General features: G+C 42.2%; 1 protein-coding gene across 11 annotated transcripts in view; it reads left to right on the top strand.

Moving 5' to 3' along the window:
- The first annotated feature begins 294 nt into the window (after positions 1 to 294).
- The window catches only part of KIAA1217, a 181,957-nt gene continuing 164,192 nt past the window's right edge, over positions 295 to 18,059 (top strand). For 8 of the 11 annotated variants that reach the window (XR_014618204.1, XM_084282128.1, XM_084282133.1 and 5 more), the window contains exons 1-2: positions 295 to 612; positions 5,567 to 5,850. Coding sequence is in view for 8 of the 11 variants with exons in the window: in XM_084282128.1 (XP_084138254.1) it covers positions 543 to 612; positions 5,567 to 5,850 (354 nt within the window). In the remaining 3 variants the exon portion in view is untranslated. Of the gene's footprint in view, positions 613 to 5,566; positions 5,851 to 17,766; positions 17,860 to 18,059 lie in introns of those variants that run through there. The other 3 variants (XM_084282130.1, XM_084282135.1, XM_084282132.1) reach the window with 3 other exon arrangements.

The raw sequence follows: 18,059 nt of genomic DNA, 5'->3' as shown, positions 1-18,059 counted from the left end.
CGAAAACAAAACCTCAAAGCGCTCGTATAATGAATTACTTTCAAACGAGACGCTAGGAAAGACAGAGGAGCATTTATCAGGAATGCTTGTGGGCTCGGTGGTTACGAGCTTAAAAAAAAAAAAAAAAAAAAAAAAAAAAAAAAAAAAAAAACACTCGGTGGAAAGCCTTTTGTCCCATGACGGAGATTTGAAAGGCTTCGGCTTCGGATTCCAGCGGAGGCTCGGGCCTGTAATCACGCCTGCAATGTTCCCCCCTCAGAAGGCTTCCCGGGCAGCCAGCCGGCGCGGGGCTCGCCTGCAGCCCAGCCCCGTCACCTGTTGGGGCCCGGCCGGAGGAGGGCTCGGGGGAGCCGCCCGGCCCCGCCGCCCACCGGCCGTGCGGGGGCTCCGCGACGGGGCGGGAGGGCCGAGCCGAGCCGAGCCGAGCCGGGCTGGGCTGAGCCGGGCTGAGCCGGGCCGGGCTGTGAGCCGCGTTACCGGCCCAGCCTGGCGCCGCTCGCCCCGGCGCTGCACTTCCCGGCTGTGTGCGGTGGGCAGGGACAATGGAGGAGAAGGAGAGCCAGAAAGCCGAGCCGTGCCGGGCTTGCTCCGCAGACGGCAGGCAGATGAAGGGTGAGTAGGAGCAGCGGGCGGAGATGGAGTTAGGGGTAGCCGTGCCCCTCGGGACCGCCCGTGCTGTCGAAGCGTGGCTTTCCTCCCTTTTGCCAGCTCGCTGTCACGGGGGGAGCCGGGCTTCGCGGCGGATCGCGCTGGAAATCCCCCGGGGTTTGCACCGGAGCGAATCCGGAGCGTAGCCGGCGTGGTTTACACGCGTGGTCGCCCAGCCGCTGCTGTGCCGCTGGGTCCTGCGTGGGGCAGCCCACGTGGAGCGCAGCGCTCAGGCGGCGTGGGGAGCACCCGATCTGATCTGCACCGCTGCCAGGAGTCCTGGAGCACCTGCGTGTGCTCCCTGCAGGCACCTGAGAAGTTTTGCTGCCCACAAAATGAGCAGCCTGCGGTCGAGTGCGTGTGGTTTGGGAAAATCACACAGCTTTAGGAACGTGTAGGACCAGAAGACACTGCGTAGAGAACTTAATTTATTGATTGTTTTCTTGTGGGGGTGCGTTGTCTGGTGCTCTTTTGGCCATTTTTGAGGTTAAAATCCTGGGCAGTGCAAGTCGTGTGCATCAGTATCTGTATGCTTATGTTTAGTGGCAAGGAAATCTTCACTTAAAGGATGTATCTAAATAGGGAGAAAAAAAAAGCCATCGGTAACATAGTTCTTTTGTGTGGGTCTGAAAAACAGGGGTCTGACCAGACCCATCCTCCAATTCTCCAGAAGTTTTAATGCTAAAAATTCATAACCAAATTGAGTAGTTTTAGCCCACATCCGGCAGCTACACTTGAAAATCTGTTTGGAAACAGGCTTAATTGCAAAGACAATGCAGTAGCTAAAACAGATTCCCAATAATCTCAGAAGTGCTGCCAGCATAAGTATAATGGAGGTGGGTTTGATTCATGCCCCTAAAATTTATTATTATTATTTTTTAATACTTATGATACTCTCCAAGGTTCAGCTTCATGGTACCAGTATGGATCAGACCCATACTTGACACTTTCAGAAATTTTTCTGAAAATGTTCTTGTCTCTCATCACCTGGATTGCAAAACATGATATTAAAAGTTTCACAAAATTGTGAGCAATAGAGCAAAGTGACTTTCCTGATCTTTGTAGACTTTATGGAGCGTGTGTCTGGGAAGAACTGCATACCAGGATGCATTGAAGGACTTTTTTTTTTCCTTTTGGTTTCCAGTTTATGGCACTCATGGTACTCTTTCTGATAAACACAGACATACTGCTTCTGCAGACTTGGACCTTCCCTGTTTTACCCACTGTAGTAATGGGTGAAGTTAAGAAATCTTGAAATTACTTTTCAGATCAGAGGAGCATCTCAGCTGTTACCCAAGGCTTTGGATAACCAAAGGTCTCCTCTGCCAATCAGCAAGTCCTCCCTTTTTTGCTCTCTAGCCTTGCTACTCTACTCAACAGAAAGATCTTCAGCTCTTAGCTTCTGAACATGAGGGAGGGAGGGACGGAGACAAGCTTATCTAGCACTTCTCTTTCTGTGTTTTCCATTGGCTCAATTTACTCCTTTTCTAAAGAGAGTGCTTGCATAATTTATCCTTTCGCTACTCTTAGCTGTCTTCTGGGAACCATCACATGATCCTTCACACATTTCACAGTTATCTGTGGGGACTGATTTTCTAGGCCTCTTATCTTCACTTGGAAGATATGGACAGTTTGCCCACACTGTTATTGAGCAACTCCAGGATCCAGAACATGTCTCTTAGTTTCTCTTCCTTGGAGTGCCGTGGTATAGAGCTCATGTGCCCGAAGTACACAGGAGGTATTTTGGCATTCCACTTCATCCTTGCCATCAAAATTATCTGTCACTATCTAGGAAGTAGTCAGGGAAGAACTTAAACAACTGCTATGCAAAAGACCAATATTCAAACATTACAGAGAGTTTGATTTCCATTTCAGCAAAGATGGATAATATAACCCAGGGTAGCTTGTTTGTTCCTGATCTGCATAAATTTGGCAACAAAATGGTATGGCAGCTACCACAGCATTGCAGCTAGAGCAGCAAGAAAGATACATGCTGATGTGTGCTGCAATATGACGGGACCTTGCCCAGGTCAGCTTGCTGGCAAGAGTAGCAATTAGTTTGCATAGTTTGCATTCCTTTCTTTTCACTGCTATTTATATAGTATTTTCCAAATATATGAAAGAAAAATAATAGAATTTGTTGACCTTTCTAATACAGTATACGAAAACTATGTTATGTATGATTCTTTCTCAAGGTTTCACGCAGTAACGGATAATTCTGAAACACTTTACTTGATGTGTCTCAGTATGTTTCAGATAATTAGCTTTTTCTTAAATTACTGAGATGACTGAAGCGCAGAGTATAGAGAGACTTTGCATGAGACAGATAAAGGAGCTGAAATCCAAATTCATGAGCTCTCGGTTGTGTTTCTCAGTATAGCTTTACCTGCCTTCTTGAGGAAGTGCCTGCCACCAATCCAATGACTGAAACTGGTGCTGTGACAATACTTTAAAGGTCTGTGCAAAATTGCTGTATTCAGTCACCCACACTCACGCTCACTCCCTAGAGCTCTAAGGAAATCCCTTATTTATGTCCAAGACCTTTGTTCCAGCAGCCTCAGGGATACAACCTCTGTGCTCTTGGTGCAGCAAATTAAGATGGTAAATTCTAGCAAGCCCCATCCCACCTCTTTACTCCCATCTAAAATCCATTGAAATGACCATGCAGCTTTCAGAAACTAATTTGACTGTGTACATCTTGAATAACCATGCTTGCTTCTTGCAAGTAAAACTCTTTTTTGCCACTTTTCTCAAACCAGCCAAGCGTACCTGGCAGTAGGTGCTCTGAATGTTTAGTAAATAGAGAGGCTGAATATTTTTTGTAATTCAGTTGTGCTTGGAAAGGATGAAGTGTTCTGTAGCCTGGAGAGTACGTGTGCATGTGTACGTTTGTATGTAGGTGAGACTGCTGCTCTGAAGTTTTTACAAGGGTTGTTCTTCTAAAGAAAGTCTTGCAAGAAATGAGCTAGAGTTGCCTCGTGCTGTGTGTGGTTTTTGACCTTGCCTGTTTTTTTAAAGGACCAGAGAAAAAGGGCAGCTTGAGGAAAGAAACCTAACTTTGCAGTCTGAAGCATCTCACAGGTTTGTTCCACCAGTTCCCAGGGATGTGAAAGCAGGTGAAATAATGTATGGGGCTGCATAGCGGTCTGCATCCAAGCTGTCCCCCAGCAGCTGTGCCATGCTTTGTCTCCAGTGCTGCAGACCTCAGAGATGATGTTTTGAGCCCACCTGAGAGCCAAACTGCCTCAGGAACCAAGGCTGCTTCCAAAGCAGTGTCTGGATCTGTGCTGCTCAAAGCATAGTGCCACCTACACCCTCTGGGCTTCTGTTTCCTGTTCTGGTTTCAGGATAGGTTTCCATGAATGCAGACAAGAGGATCTGCTGATATTTTGGAGTCCATGAGCAGAACAGGGAGCTTACAGAAACATGTGGTCTCTAAGGGACAGCCTTTCATGGCCTGGTCCTGTTAGACCAAGGGAATGGCTTCCCCATTTAAAGTGTTGGGACTGCGCAGAGACAGCAGCTCCACCGATGGAGGATTTGCTTTATTACCAGGGCTTGATATTACGTGGGACTTGGCAGGCAAGTGACAGTGTGCGCTGGGAGGCAGAAAAATACTCAGAATAAAATCCTCAGGCAAGTGGTGGGCAGGCTGTCAAGCTGACTGAGTGAACCATAAAAAGAAGCGAGTAGGTGCCTGTTTCCAAACAGCAGTGCCGTATGAATGGCAGCACTCGGGGGAGCCTGTCGCTGGGAGTAGAAAGGGCTGTGAGTGGAAAAGTGTCAGATGGAGAAAAATGGAGATGTGTTAAGAATGCATAGAGGAAAGGCCTTGCTGCTCCTGGGGTCGTGCTGTAAAGGGTTAACCCTAACAGGGACGCCTGGGCCTGCCCAGCACAGAGGAGGAAGGCCACAGGGGCTTGGAGAGGCCTTTTCAATGCTGCTGTTTTCTTTTTTTTTTTTTTTTTTTTTTCCTTTGCTGACAAAAGAGTGAGGGATTTTTCAAAGGTATTAGGTAACAAGGCTCCAGACTACACTTCTTCATGCACCAGAGGGTTCATGTTACACAGTTACCTGAAGATAAGCCAGCACTTACATACCCTCTGTGTCTGCCTATCTCCTTGCAAAAATAGTCATGGTCTTTGGTCTTAAAGTAGATTTTAAAGTTGTAAAATTTATCTGAGGTTTTTTTTTTTCCTTTTATATCACTCAAAGTTTGCTTCTTTTTCTGTTTCTTGAGAAATGGTTTATTGAAAGAGTGATGTTGTATTTTCCAGCCTGCTGTCCTGAGACGTATAAAATCCAAGGGAGATCTGTGAAATTTAAAACCGTACCGCAGTCAGAAATTGAGGGGGAAAAAAAAGCCTCCAAAACCTTGTTATTATTTCATAGGTGTTTCTGAGCATGTTGAAAATGCACTGAAAAAAGATTAAGGATTTCAAATCTGCTTTGTCAAACACATTTTCTTGGTTGGTGTCCTTCAAAATACTGGTTACAGGGCCATTAAGTGTACTGGAGGCTACTGAAGAAAACTGGTCCTTCTCCTGGAAAGCATCCTGTAGGTTTTAAAGGTCAGGGAATAAGGGCCCTGTCAGATCTTCTTTTCAAGTCACATAATGGTAAAGATGATATAAAAGGAACATCTACTTTAATCATGTTCACTTTTCTGTGAGGCAATACCGTGGTTCCGTGTTAGAAGTAAGTACAGTGCATAGCTTATATAAACGATTATTTCCAGGCTGCTTATTAGAACATATATGCCTAATGATGCAGAACATGCCATTGAATGCTACCAGGCTTTTAAAATAACCTAGCTTTTTTACCAATCTCACTATTTTCTTTTTCATATTAATGTGAATGTCGGGATTAAGTTATTAAAATATTGTGTTTTTTTGTTTTTCTTGTTTTTTCTTTTCAGACCAGGGAAAACACAGTTTGCATGTAACATCACTAGACGATGCAGAATGTCTCCGATCTAAGGAGCTGCTTTCGACTCCGAACAGTCACACTCCTAACTCCAAGTCCTCCCGCAACATCCCTCGAAGACATACAGTAGGTGGCCCTCGCAGTTCCAAAGAAATACTGGGAATGCAAACCTCGGAAATGGACAGAAAGAGAGAGGCTTTCCTTGAGCATCTGAAACAGAAATATCCCCATCATGCTACAGCAATAATGGGACACCAGGAGAGACTGAGAGATCAGGTATGAGAGTAAAATTCGTATCTTGCTTTTTGTTAAACAATCCTTTTAACTTCTACAAAACTGAATGTTACCTCACCATAGAAGGTGAGAATGTAACAAAGCATAAACAGATTTTTTGTTTGATGTAGCTAGAGTTCAGTTTCTCCCTTGAAATCTGAAGAAACAAAAATAATGATCAAACTATTTAATATTACCTTGGAGTTGTTTGTTGAAACTGACATTTTTAGGTGCTTTTAATTTTTTTGCAATATACAGGGAGAAAGGGATGAAGGTGAGACTCTTGATCTTAGTACATCGCTCTCCAAATACTTTTCACAGCTGAGGGGAAAATATGGAACAGCTGTTAACTTTTGTTACATTTTCAGTATTGGCACCACTGCCCAAGAGAAAAGAAAATATCTGAAGACCTTGTCTGTATGCTTTAGCTGGCTCTGTTACCCTTTCATTTGCTTTCTTTTCTATTTTTGAGTCTTTTAATACAGAGTGGATGTATCCACAGGTATCTGCCTCCTCCAAAGTGTCTTGAGATCAACATCAGTCTGCCAGAAGCATACCTTAAGGTGGTTTGCCTTTTGCCTGCCTGCAATTGCTTTTCAGCATTGAGAAGTAGATTCAGGGTCAGAGAAGACGTGACATGTTGATGTATTTCTCCAAACAGGTGGAGGTTGCTGTCACACTGACCTGAATTCAGGGAACGCCAAGCAAGGGACTGTTCACAGCATGGCTCTGGTTTTGGGTGCAAAGTTAGAGTTTAATCTGTTAAACCTTACAGACAATCTACATTCTATTCCATAATACATTTTTTCAACAAACCAGCAGAATTTAGATTTCGCTCTTAAAAATCACACATCCATTATTCTCAGTTTAACAAATGATCAACAGAATACCTCTTAAAAGTTTTTTTTTCCCCTGATGTTTTGTAGGTATTTCAGCACTGGCAGCAAATTAATTGTAAGTAAGGAATAAAAACAGGTTGGCAAAATATTGTAGTCTGTTACAGGAGTACTTACTGAATTCCTAGCATCTTTTGAAGCCTTTCGAGCCTTTGGAGATCAGAACAGTTGTCACTCGGTACCTCCCCCTTACAACTTCTCTTTGACGGGGTCTTTAGAGATCCCAAGTGCTATCCCTGCTTTGAGCACAACTGCTAGAATCCTGACATACCCTGCTAAAATTGCTGCAAGACTTCAGCTCTAACAAGGATGATCTATTCCTTATTTTTAAAACAGCTTCCCTGCTTTCCTTTGAAAGTCTTGACACCCCCCCCTTATCTCTTTCATGAACTTTAGTGACTGTGTGGAATGTGCTGGGTGGTGGATAAAGATAGCATACAAATTAAATAAAGGGGGTGGGGGTTGAAATTCGGAGATTAGATCTTCTGGAGTCATGTAAATATTTAGTTCCAGTGTTGCAGACACTGCAAACCCAGTTTGAACAGCCTACAGCATTACACCCTACACATTTTGTAATTTGATCCTTTTCTGAAGGCAATAAATTACAGAAGGAATGCAGTAACTGTTCCTGCTATTTGTTTAAAATGTGTCGTCCTTGCTAATTTATTGAGGGTAAAATTATGTGAACGTCTCCTGCTTCTATTTTTTGATGATTGGATATATGTAGGGTATGTAATAAGTGTGAGCTTTAAAACAAAATTACTGTAAGATTATCATTAGAACATCAGACTATCTTTCTTGGGCATGGGAAAGACTGAAGACTCCATCCATTCAGCATAACTTTAAAAAATTGTAAACTGGACTGAAGCCATGTTAAAAACATAAATAAATGTATCCGGTTGATTGTAAGAAATTTGCATAGTTGAAATGTGTCAAATGTCTGACTCATCAGATACAGTAACAGATTGTTATGGTCACAGCCTTGCAGCTCTGAGGTTTTTTTTCTTACCATTTGTGTCTATGCTTGCACACCTGTGTGTCTGTATGTGAGTACAGGTAGGAGTATGTGTATACAAATATGTATATATGAATGTATAACGCAGTCTTACTTAGCAGCTTCGTGAAAAAAAAAGCAAACATAACTTTGCTTTTAAGAGTGCGTATGTGTTTGTAGCACAGAGACTTCCTTTTTAATTTCCATGTATGTGTATGTATGTGTTTAGCAGTGATACAGAAGACACAAACTGCATACACGTAGTAAGTATGCATGTGTAACATACATACGTCACGTACAAAATTGGTGAGATGTGTGGGAGGACATGAATTTAAATGTCACTGTTAAAAATAATTTTCTAGGCTGCTTTGCTCTCTTCTTGTTTCTCAGCTACTCCAGTATCTGGCATCATTATCCATGGTGGGAATTTCCCCACTGTGAAAGATCTATCAGGGTAGTAGCCAACACGACACTATTTTCTAATCTCTGTGTCAAACAGTGCAGCTGGAACATGAAATATCCCGGTATTTACAGTCAAGAGATTGTCCCTTGGATATCATGTCATTTGTCTTCTAGGTTGCTCTAAACCCTGACAAGTCCATAACCAAAAAAAATGGGCCAGAAAATCAAGATTGGTAATTGTTTCATTTTTGTGAGCTTTCTTCTCAGGTCTGTTTCAACCATCGTATCTGAGTATAGCAAACTGACCCCTAGTTTGCAGGAAGTAAACATTAGGGGAAAAAAAACGTGTTTGATGTTGTCAGGTCATATTGTATCACCTCTGCCAGCAAGGTCAGCTCTGAACATTGTACGTATCTTCCACTACGTATTAATGGTTTCCTCCAGGCTTCGTTTATTCAGATAAATCCCTCCCTGGATGTGCCTCCTTGGGACCCATTTCTACTCTGATAACCAACCACAAATCAACAGTACAATCACAGCCAGGTAAAATGTCAGCGAGGATTAGTAATGGTTAGCTAATGTGGTGACCTGAAACCTCCCAGCTGTGCACACAGGTAGTCTCTTCCCCACCCCACAGGTTTGCCATCCTGCATGTGGTATCCTATCCTGGAAGGAAAAGCTCGTGCAGACAAGGGCTGCCTTTATTTGTGGAAGGGCTTTGGGATATGGTTGCAAGGCAAATAACCTACCGCTGTGTAACAAACCAGGGGGTGCCCCCCAGCCTGGTGGTTTTTCTTCACACCATGCTTTGTCCCTTGCAAGCCAACCCCGTGGCTGGGCACCAAAGCACCCTCTACCTGCACACCTGAAGAGACGAGGAACAAAATCCCTTTATTTATATAGGTAATGCAAGCTTTGGCAATAGCTTCGGACACCACGCATCTGCCAGGTCTGCCTGATCTGTGTTGATGACAGCAAGGCGCTGACAGAATCTCCAGGAAAGCTAGAAAGGAAAAAAAAATAAGAGAAATAGAAAGGCGGTCCTGTGAAGTTCAAGCTAGGGTGGATGGTCTGCCGCTGCGCTCGGGCAGGCTGTGGTCACCCACCCAGGTGGGGTGAGCCCGGTCAGCCCAGGAGAGGGCTGAACAAGTGCAAGAGCGGGGCCAGAAGCTCTGGGGATGAAAAAGAGTTTGCGATTAAGAGGTTAAAAATGCTAACCTTGCCATGGGAGGCGGGTAATCCATGCCGTGAACCTGTTTTACAAGTCACCTCGGTAAGAAAAAAACCTTTCTGAGGGGCAGAGAGCAAAACCGAGCATGGAGAAGTTTTTCTGAGCCAAAGCTTTTGAGCGTGCCTTTAAAAAAAGGAGTTGGAAGATGTTTGCCGCGCATTTCTTTTGTTGTTTAACCAGGGAAACACACTGCAGGACTGCGGGACAGGACAAGGAAGGGTTGTGAATGACTCAGCCTTTCAGCCAGGGCTCTGTGAAGTAAAGATTCATTGGCAAATAAAATCAGATTTCCGTCAACTTTAAAAAAAAGAGGGGGGAAAACCCAACAACCAAACCCTCCTGGTACGTGCGCAATGCCGAGTGCCTAGAAAATGGTGGTGTTTTTTTTTTGTTGTTGTTGCGTTCAGTTAGGTCTGAACATGACAGGTAACTCTGGCATCTGGGCAGGTGTGGTTAAGGTTTCCGTGGAGATTCATGATGTCATGCTTGATAGAGCATGTCAAGGCAGCTAATTTCACATGTAGATGTTCAAAAAGTCCCATAGGCCAGGAGTGAGCTTTATGCAAATACCAAAGTTACGCTGCAAAAGGGCGAAAGAAAATACGGCTACGAGATGGAGTGCCTCTTACCTGGCAGCTTTCAAGGATTATTACAGACTTCACCATAAATTCAAACTTTTGGAAGTAAAGGAGGAGGATTTCTGACCGTCTCCCTGGCCTCACCTCTGGGATCTCACATTTCGGTAAATAAGTCTTTTCTCTCTCTGCCCCCACTGCAAAAAAAAAAAAAAAAAAAAAAAAAAAAAGGCTTTTGAAATCGTGGAGTTTGCTTCACCACGTTGCTCCTCCTGGCAGCAGGGCTGAGTCAATAAAGCAACTTTTCTGGCACGGCACGTTCCCTTTTCTTTTTCGAAAATGAGTTCTTTATTGAATGAACTGAGAATTCGGAATTATTTGAGAGGTATTGTAAAGTATTATGTTGATTATGTGAATCATGCTGCAAAAATGTCCTAGGTAGTGTTTTGGAGGAGAAACTAAGAATTGAGACACTGTATTTATTTGTAGATTATTGCCAGATGTCTCTCCTTTAACTGTTAAAATAGAATCCTAAAATTACAACAGCTTTTATTCCAGCATTTGAGGTCTGTAAAAATACTAAGAGTTTTAAAAATTTATTTCTTTATTTTTATAGATCATAGTATCACTTGGTCAAACCGAGTATGTTTTGATATCCTAGGGTAAATCTGAAGCATTTATCAATAGATTGTTCTTGGGCAAAAGTACATCTTTTAAAGGGCAAGCATATTTCAAGGTAAAAGTCTAGCAATAGAAATATTTATAGCTAAAACCAAAAGTTTGTATGGGCAAAAGGTGATATTATCAGTTCCCCTAGAGAGAGAATAAAGTCCCTGTGTTCTTTAGGAACCACTCTTGTGCTTACATCAACCCAGACAGATGAAGTAAACATCAGTACCTGAGGGGTAGTCCCCCCATTGACTTTGCTGTGCTATAACGTGAAGCAGGTTTAGTTTTCTTGGTCCAAATTGCTCAGTTTGGAAGGGGTTAGGTTTAGGTGGGAGGGGGTGGGAGGTGGCAGTCGCTAATGTCCAAGCTTCAGAAGGTGAACAGAGAAAAACCGTAGGTTCTGCCTAAAGGCACCTGAGAAATGTAAACTTGAAAGAAACTTCAGTTCGGTGTAAATCCGCAGTAGATTTAGTGAGTAAGAAGGCTGCAGAATATTGTAAACACATTATCTAATTCCAGGTGAAAAAACAGTGTATAAAGAATTTCTGACATTCTGAATTGCTTGATCAGGGAAGGTAAAATAAACTTTCTCAGAACCTGTATTGATTATTAAAAATAATGTATTTGAAAGGAGTACGAAGTGAAGAAATCACTAACTAGGGCTTTATTGTTTTGTTTTTCTTTTCATTTTTCTCCTCATGGCTCTTTTGCTTTCACACCCCTAGATTATATCTTGAAACCAAGCCAGTAATGGGAATGTTATAGAATTAATTTCAATTTAGCCTTTCTGTAGAAGCCTGAGTGTTAATTATTTAGTACTAGAATATGTACAAATGGCAACTTATCAAATGAACTGGCATATTTTCCATTTGTTACATTAATGGTGGTTGATGCCATGGAATATGGTAGGGAGAAATTGATTTAGTGTTAATATTGTGTTAATACTTACCTGGTCTGTACTGATAAAGTTAGGAAATGACATTTGATTTTAAGATGTACATCATATTTGTGAAGAATGTAATTTTATTCTGGATATATGTTTCTGCTGATCTTTATTGATAAGAAAGTCCATAATCCATTTCATTGGATTATGGATTCTCATACTACCTTGCATAATGGGTTATCCAAAAATGCCTATTTTTGTCTGAGAGGTCAGTGCTGTACAGACAGATGTTATTGATATTTCAGCATAGGGTGTAGGTTTTTTTTTTTTTTTTTTTTTGTTTTTTTGTTTTTTGTTTTTTTTTTCAGTAAGATGTTTCAGAAGATTTCTGTGAGCTCTCACTTCTTCTCTGCAGAAGGGTTACTACCTTGCTTCTCAAATGAGAAGACGATTCCCCCTCCTCCCCAGTTAGTCTTTGTAAGCCCCACAGAGCATGTTTGGGAATGAGGGACCCTCCCCAGCATCTGCACATGTCCCCTGTCTCATGTACCATCTGGTGCAACAATTTACTGCTTTCCAGTGCCTCAGTGGTAAGGGCAACTGCTCCTTTTTACATTGTTAAAAGTGCCTAAGTAAAGCCATGAAAATGAACATAGGAAACATGATTGCAAGCTTAAATCTCTGCTGGAATCCAAGCCCTTAGCTTTTGTTTATGGAAGGACGTGAGATGACATGTCCATTTGTTTTGAGTTGAAACATGCTCTTTAGCCCCCAGATAATGCTGTGATTGCGAGATACTTAAAAATAGCTAGATAGATAAATGAACAAAGGGCTGGTTCATTAGGGTTTACTTTGTATTCACTATAAGTGAAAATGGTTGAGGAGGACAAATGTTCCTAGTAGAATGGCTCAGTGGAAAGTCTTTCAACTTCGTATTTTAAAAAAAGTAAAGCAAAAGTATATATTAAACTACTAGCCCTAAGGTATCTCTTGGTATAAGTGGAGTTTAACTAGAATAATAATAGTCGCTTTGATAAACAAGTTCCTTCATGTATATCAATCAGTTAAAAGTAATAATAATAATAAAAAAAAAAGCTGTTCTTTAAAACAAAACAAAACACAAAAAAAAAAAAAAAAGCTGCAAAAAGGCTAATAAAGCAATTCCTTTTTTTCTTCCCTCCCTCCCCCCATGGAAATCACACACCAGAGCAGTTACTTTGCCCCAACAGGATCAGTAGCTTTTTTTCTGTGGCAACGCCTCTGTATTTTAAGTAACATGTTGTTTGTAACTCAGAAGTCCAGGGTGGTTGTTCATATGCTTACCTTTGTTCGTGCGAGTTTTGTACATACATTTTTCTAACCTAATTTTATGACAAAGTATTTTTAGAATCCTTTGTATCCGGCTGACTGAATAAAAGCATGCAGTGAGCTTCTTTTAGTAGTTAGATCTAGATCCAATAAAGAATTTAGGACTTAGTTCTCTGTTAAAGCAAAATTCAGGCAGCTTCATTCAAGAGCTACCCATGGAAACCTCTCCCAGTTATTGCAGACACCTGAGATTCCTTAGGTTTCTGAAATTTAAGCTTTTCTGGCAAAAAAATAAAATCCAGAGGTGTTTATAGATGTGTTTTTGCACATACTCAGTTCAGTCCTGGTGCTTTCTGAACCGCTTTTGTAGGTAACTGCCAAGTGCACAGAAACAGGCAGCAGAGGCTTGTTTGGTGGACATGGTCTGCACAGGACTAACTCCTTCAGTGGCAGTGGATGGGGGAGCTCTCATCCTGCACAGGGACCTGGCAGTGACCACCACGGTGGGAGAGGCACCTCCTGCCTTCCCTGACCCCATGCCTGAGACCCTTATTCCTCTGGGAAGGCTTGGAAGAATTTGGGATAGGCAAACCCTGCATTTTCCCTTTGAAGTTGAGCCCCTGGGCAATGACGTCTTACAGGGCTCAGTCTCAATAGCTGTGTGGTTAGCTCCTCTGGCCAGCTGCTGAATAAACCTCATTACTGGGCTGCAGAATTGAGCTTCATGCTCTCCCTGGCTGTGAGGACCTTGTGCTCCTTTCTCCTTGATGGCAAAGCTTCAGGAGGCAGTGGTGGAGAAGCCTTGGCCCTGTGCTGCAGAAGCCTGCTTATTAAGGCCTACTGCCCAGAGGTGGAAATGAGGCTGCTGAGCTTCCCTCAGGCCAAGGCAAGTCCAATCTGCTCCTTTACATATCCGGCAGAGGTGGAGTGGTGTATGAATGGTGCTTTGCCACTGCTTCCTTTTCCAGCTCTGCCTTTTAACCAAAGCACCTGAGGTTGCTGTATTTCGTGCCCAGCTCAGAGATGAATGGCATTGGAGACATCCTCAAGAGTGCTTTTACAGGGCTCGGCAGCAACCCCAAAGTTAATTTCAAGCCACTAATTTGCTTGCAAGAGCTCCAGGAGTTAGTGGTGGAAGTGAAGGTGCAGACGTTTTAGGCCTTGCTGTTACTGAGCTGGCCCTTCCCTGTCCCGCGTTGTTCTGGAAGTGTTACGGGAGGTATCAGGATCACTTATTTGGTGGATGGGGAGACTCACAGATGGGTGAAGGTGTTTCACGAGGGCAACAGACCATGAGGGTGGTAGAGCTGAGGTCACAGTGTAGGTTGCCTCGTCCTTGGTCAGGACTTCCTTCTGTGGCCAGTGATCAGCTTCAATGTTTATAAGAATATTTATTGTGTGCCGGGACTTGCAAATGGTTATGAATGTGCTTTGGCTGTTGTCTTTGCAGCTGAATAGACCTATTAGCTTCCCACTGGAAACATTTTTGTGCTCTTTGCACGTTGTCACTTGGGAGGGGAGCACGTATTTATGTCAGTCATTAGCAAAGTAAATGCACCTCTGGACCATTGCTGCTGCATTACAGCATTTTTCAGTTGATTTTCTAACAGAGGCAGATTCCACTGAAGTCACCTGATTAACTTGCTTGGTTTAACCATAATCCCTGTGATTTAAATCTCTTTTCTGGGCTCAAATCAGAGAACAAGAGTAAATAAGACGAGCAAGTCTCTTACGAACATTCCAACTTCCTCTCCCTGCCGGTGAGTTGAGTACACTGGGAGAAAAAGTGCTACAGTTAAAATGGCAGCCAACACCTGTGGCTCTGGCAACATCCACTGAGGTGTGTTTTTAACACTCAGTGAAATTGTGCCAGTTCAGTAAATTCTGAATCAGGTGGTATTAAATTTTGTATCTTGACGCATCAAGCCAACAGAGGGACTTCTGTTGGGCGAGATTTGTTTTTTGAATATTTGTTTTGAAGGGTCCTTTTTTTTGTTTGGTTTTCCCTATTAGTTACAACTTTTTGTGCTATTGTATTTTATGTGGTCTCTTGTGCTATGGATTTTAATGATTCCATGCATTCACATGAAAATTGCTGTCTTACTTAGCACTGAGCATTGCCATTTGTTTAATTTTAGGTTTTCACTATTTGGTTAGTACGGTCACTTAAAAGAAAGAAAAACATGTCTACAAAAAAACAGCTATTAAAGAGAGAAATAGAAAAGCTATTCTGTTGGGTCACATCTGAAATCCACAGAGACCAATGATGTATTTTTGTTAGTGGCTTCTGCCATGGCTTCTTGAGGAGGGTCTTAACAATCTCTCAGGAGGTGGATGGTGGATAATGAGCTGTGCATGTCACAGGCGTTCTGTTCCTTAGTAGTTACAGATTATTTTGTCCCATCGCTTGAGATTTATTTTATCTTTAGAAATGTTATTCAGGTTAGTCGTTAGACTGGATCTTCTTGATACGTGTGAATGTCCAGTCCTGACTCATACTGCTAAGTTTTTGACTTTATTATATCTTATGACAGTAAATTTCAGAGCTCAACTGAGAAATTTTAAGAATATTTTAACCTTTCGTAGTTTTTAACTTCTCACATTTACATTTAGTAGACCATCTCCATGCTCTTATATTAATTGAATTCAACATAGAATAATTAATTGTAATTCAATCAATTAAATATTTTTTTTCAGTCTGTAGGGAAGAGGTCTGCCTTCTAAGGAAAGAGAAACCTGAGGAAGGCAGCAAGGGAAAGAAGTAAACAGTGAGAAAACAGAGTTAAAACATTTTTTTTTCATATTGAAAAGAAGTTGAGTGATTCTAAATTTTACTTGATATGTTCACTTCCAGAGACACTCACTGCTAGATGAACAAGCAGAAGGCTTTTTCAGTTTGCTCCTATTTTGTTAGTATGTGGGTGTCTAAAGTCTGGAAACAAACTTGCTGTCAATGTCTATGTATGAGCTTTGGGCTTTCTTCCACTGTGCTTTGAAAGCATAATTTTAGCTGCATTTATTCATTTGTGACCCTATTTTTAGTAACACAAAATACCATACATCAGACTGCTGTAATTAGTAATAAATTACTCACAGAAGGAACAAATATTTGACTTTGATTAGAATAAGTAAGAAGAAATGTCATTTATTTGTCTGAATAAATAATTGAATGGCATTGGTTGGTTGATTTAAATAAAAGTAAATAGTGTTTGGAAGCAAGAAGAATTCTTTAACACAGTATAGAAAAACAATTAAAAACATACAGGTAACATAAACACTTCCATTAAAATGTGTGCCTGAAAAACTAGGATATTTATAAAAATCCTTGTTTTGATTTCCTTTTTTTTTTTTTTTTTTAGGAAAAGCTGTTTGATTTCATATTTTTTAAAATAAATAAAACAAACAAACAATAATTTCAGTTGTTTTTTTTTTTTTTTTTTTTCCTTTAAAAAGCACACACCAAAATCTCACAGATGTTCTGGGTTAATTTGACTCTTTTATTCTGCATATTATGCATTCTTTTTTTATTTATTAAAAAAAAAAAAAAAAAAAGAAAAGCTATATCCTATTTAACTTGCTTAATAGCTTTGCAGTCATTGCCATTAAAAAGACAATATTATTATGTCCTAGCTATTTCCTAGGCGGGGATGTGGGTGAACCTCAGTGATCTCTGCACTTGGACTGGAGTCACGGCAGTGTCGCAGGTACCAGTGTTTGGCAGTAACTCCTGGCAGCGTTTCGGGGGTTGGTTTTTTTTGCTGAGGATCCCTGTTGTTTCAGCTGGTTTTCAGCTGCTCATCCAAGCTGCCATCTCTTTGGCTAGTGCTGTGTGAGAGCTGGGGTGCAAGCAGGGTGTTGCCTGCAGCCAGCCCCTGGCATGCTGTGATCATCATGCAGCACAGCCTCTGCTCTTACCATCGGTGAGCAGTGTGGTGTCAGTCAAGGGAGAACTTAAATGAAAACATGTGATAGGAACAGCATCAGAAGCTTTCTGGAAATCAGTGCAGAACTTCTCCCTTCTGAACATTGCAAAAGGGTGGGGTGGGATGGGGTGAGGAGGAGCAGATAACCAAATGTTTCTCTTGGCCCGAATGCTGCTCATATTCATGTCAGTAAAAATGTTCCTGTCCACTGGAGCAAAGCTGGCTCGAACCCATGGCAGGTTGTCCTACTGATGCTCTGATCCTCTGGTATCAGATGCAAGCATTTAATTTCTGGCTCATGTGCACTTCCCTTTTATTTTATTTTTACCAAGTGTTTTCAGCACCGGATGTTACGGCACGCATGTCCCTGCTTGGGCAGCCCTTGCACACCTGCTGCTGCTCCTCTGTGGCTCTGGGGCTGATTAAGCAGCCCCCTAATGCCCAGCAGCTGATGGGTACTGCTGCAAGGAAGGGTGCTCTGATCCGGTCCCAAGCAACTGGGTTAATCTCTGGGACCTTACTGCGAGTGGGAGTCAGGTTTCTTCCCCGGGCTGATGAATAACTTTCAGTAACACAAGACCACTGCGGAGGTTGTGTGTGATGCTTGGGTGTTACCGTAGCTTAATTCCACAAGCATTTTCACCGTAGCGTTAACTGTTTGTATTACTTTGATCGTGCTCTTTGCAGAGGTCTTTTTACTGTGTGTGTTTTACCCTCTTTTTTTATTGCTTAATCACGGACTGCTTGGTCTTGGGCATTAATCCTGTCACAAAAAGGTAGTTCTAGCTCAAGTGCAAATGTGTAATCGTGCAATCCCCACCCCTATGCAAGCATGCAACCGTGAGAAACCAGTATTTTTTTGTATGTGAGTCATTCGTACACCCGGATGTCCCAAGAAATTTCCCATCAGAGGAGGCTCTGCTGCAGATGCACACCTGTAGAAAGTCTGCACTGTGCAGAAGGGGGACTCTTGCTGCTCCTGGCTCTGCTGCTTAATGCCGGCGGCACCCTGCTACTGAGGGCATGGATTTTGAGGAGGAGGTAGCCACTCGTGCTCCTGTGGCACAGCCAAGAAGAAAAAGGAGCCTCTCGGGTCTTTGCTGCTCCTCTGGTGCCTCTTCTGTCAGCCAGGTACAGCTCTGATGAGCCAGGGCTTTCCCATGTGGGGCTGGTGTAAGAGTTAATGGAAATTTGTGGATAGGTCAATTTTTTTTAGAAGACTGCTCCTTGTAAGAAGGAACATCCTCAAGTGTTCGTTCTTATTTATCCTATTGTCTGTATGTGTTTCTATGTTGATTTTGAAAGGCACAACGACCTTTAGCATACTGCAG

Source organism: Netta rufina (genome assembly GCF_964035555.1).
Source record: "Netta rufina genome assembly, chromosome: 2".
NCBI classification, from domain to species: Eukaryota; Metazoa; Chordata; class Aves; order Anseriformes; family Anatidae; genus Netta; species Netta rufina.
This window is presented reverse-complemented; position numbering and strand designations above follow the sequence as displayed.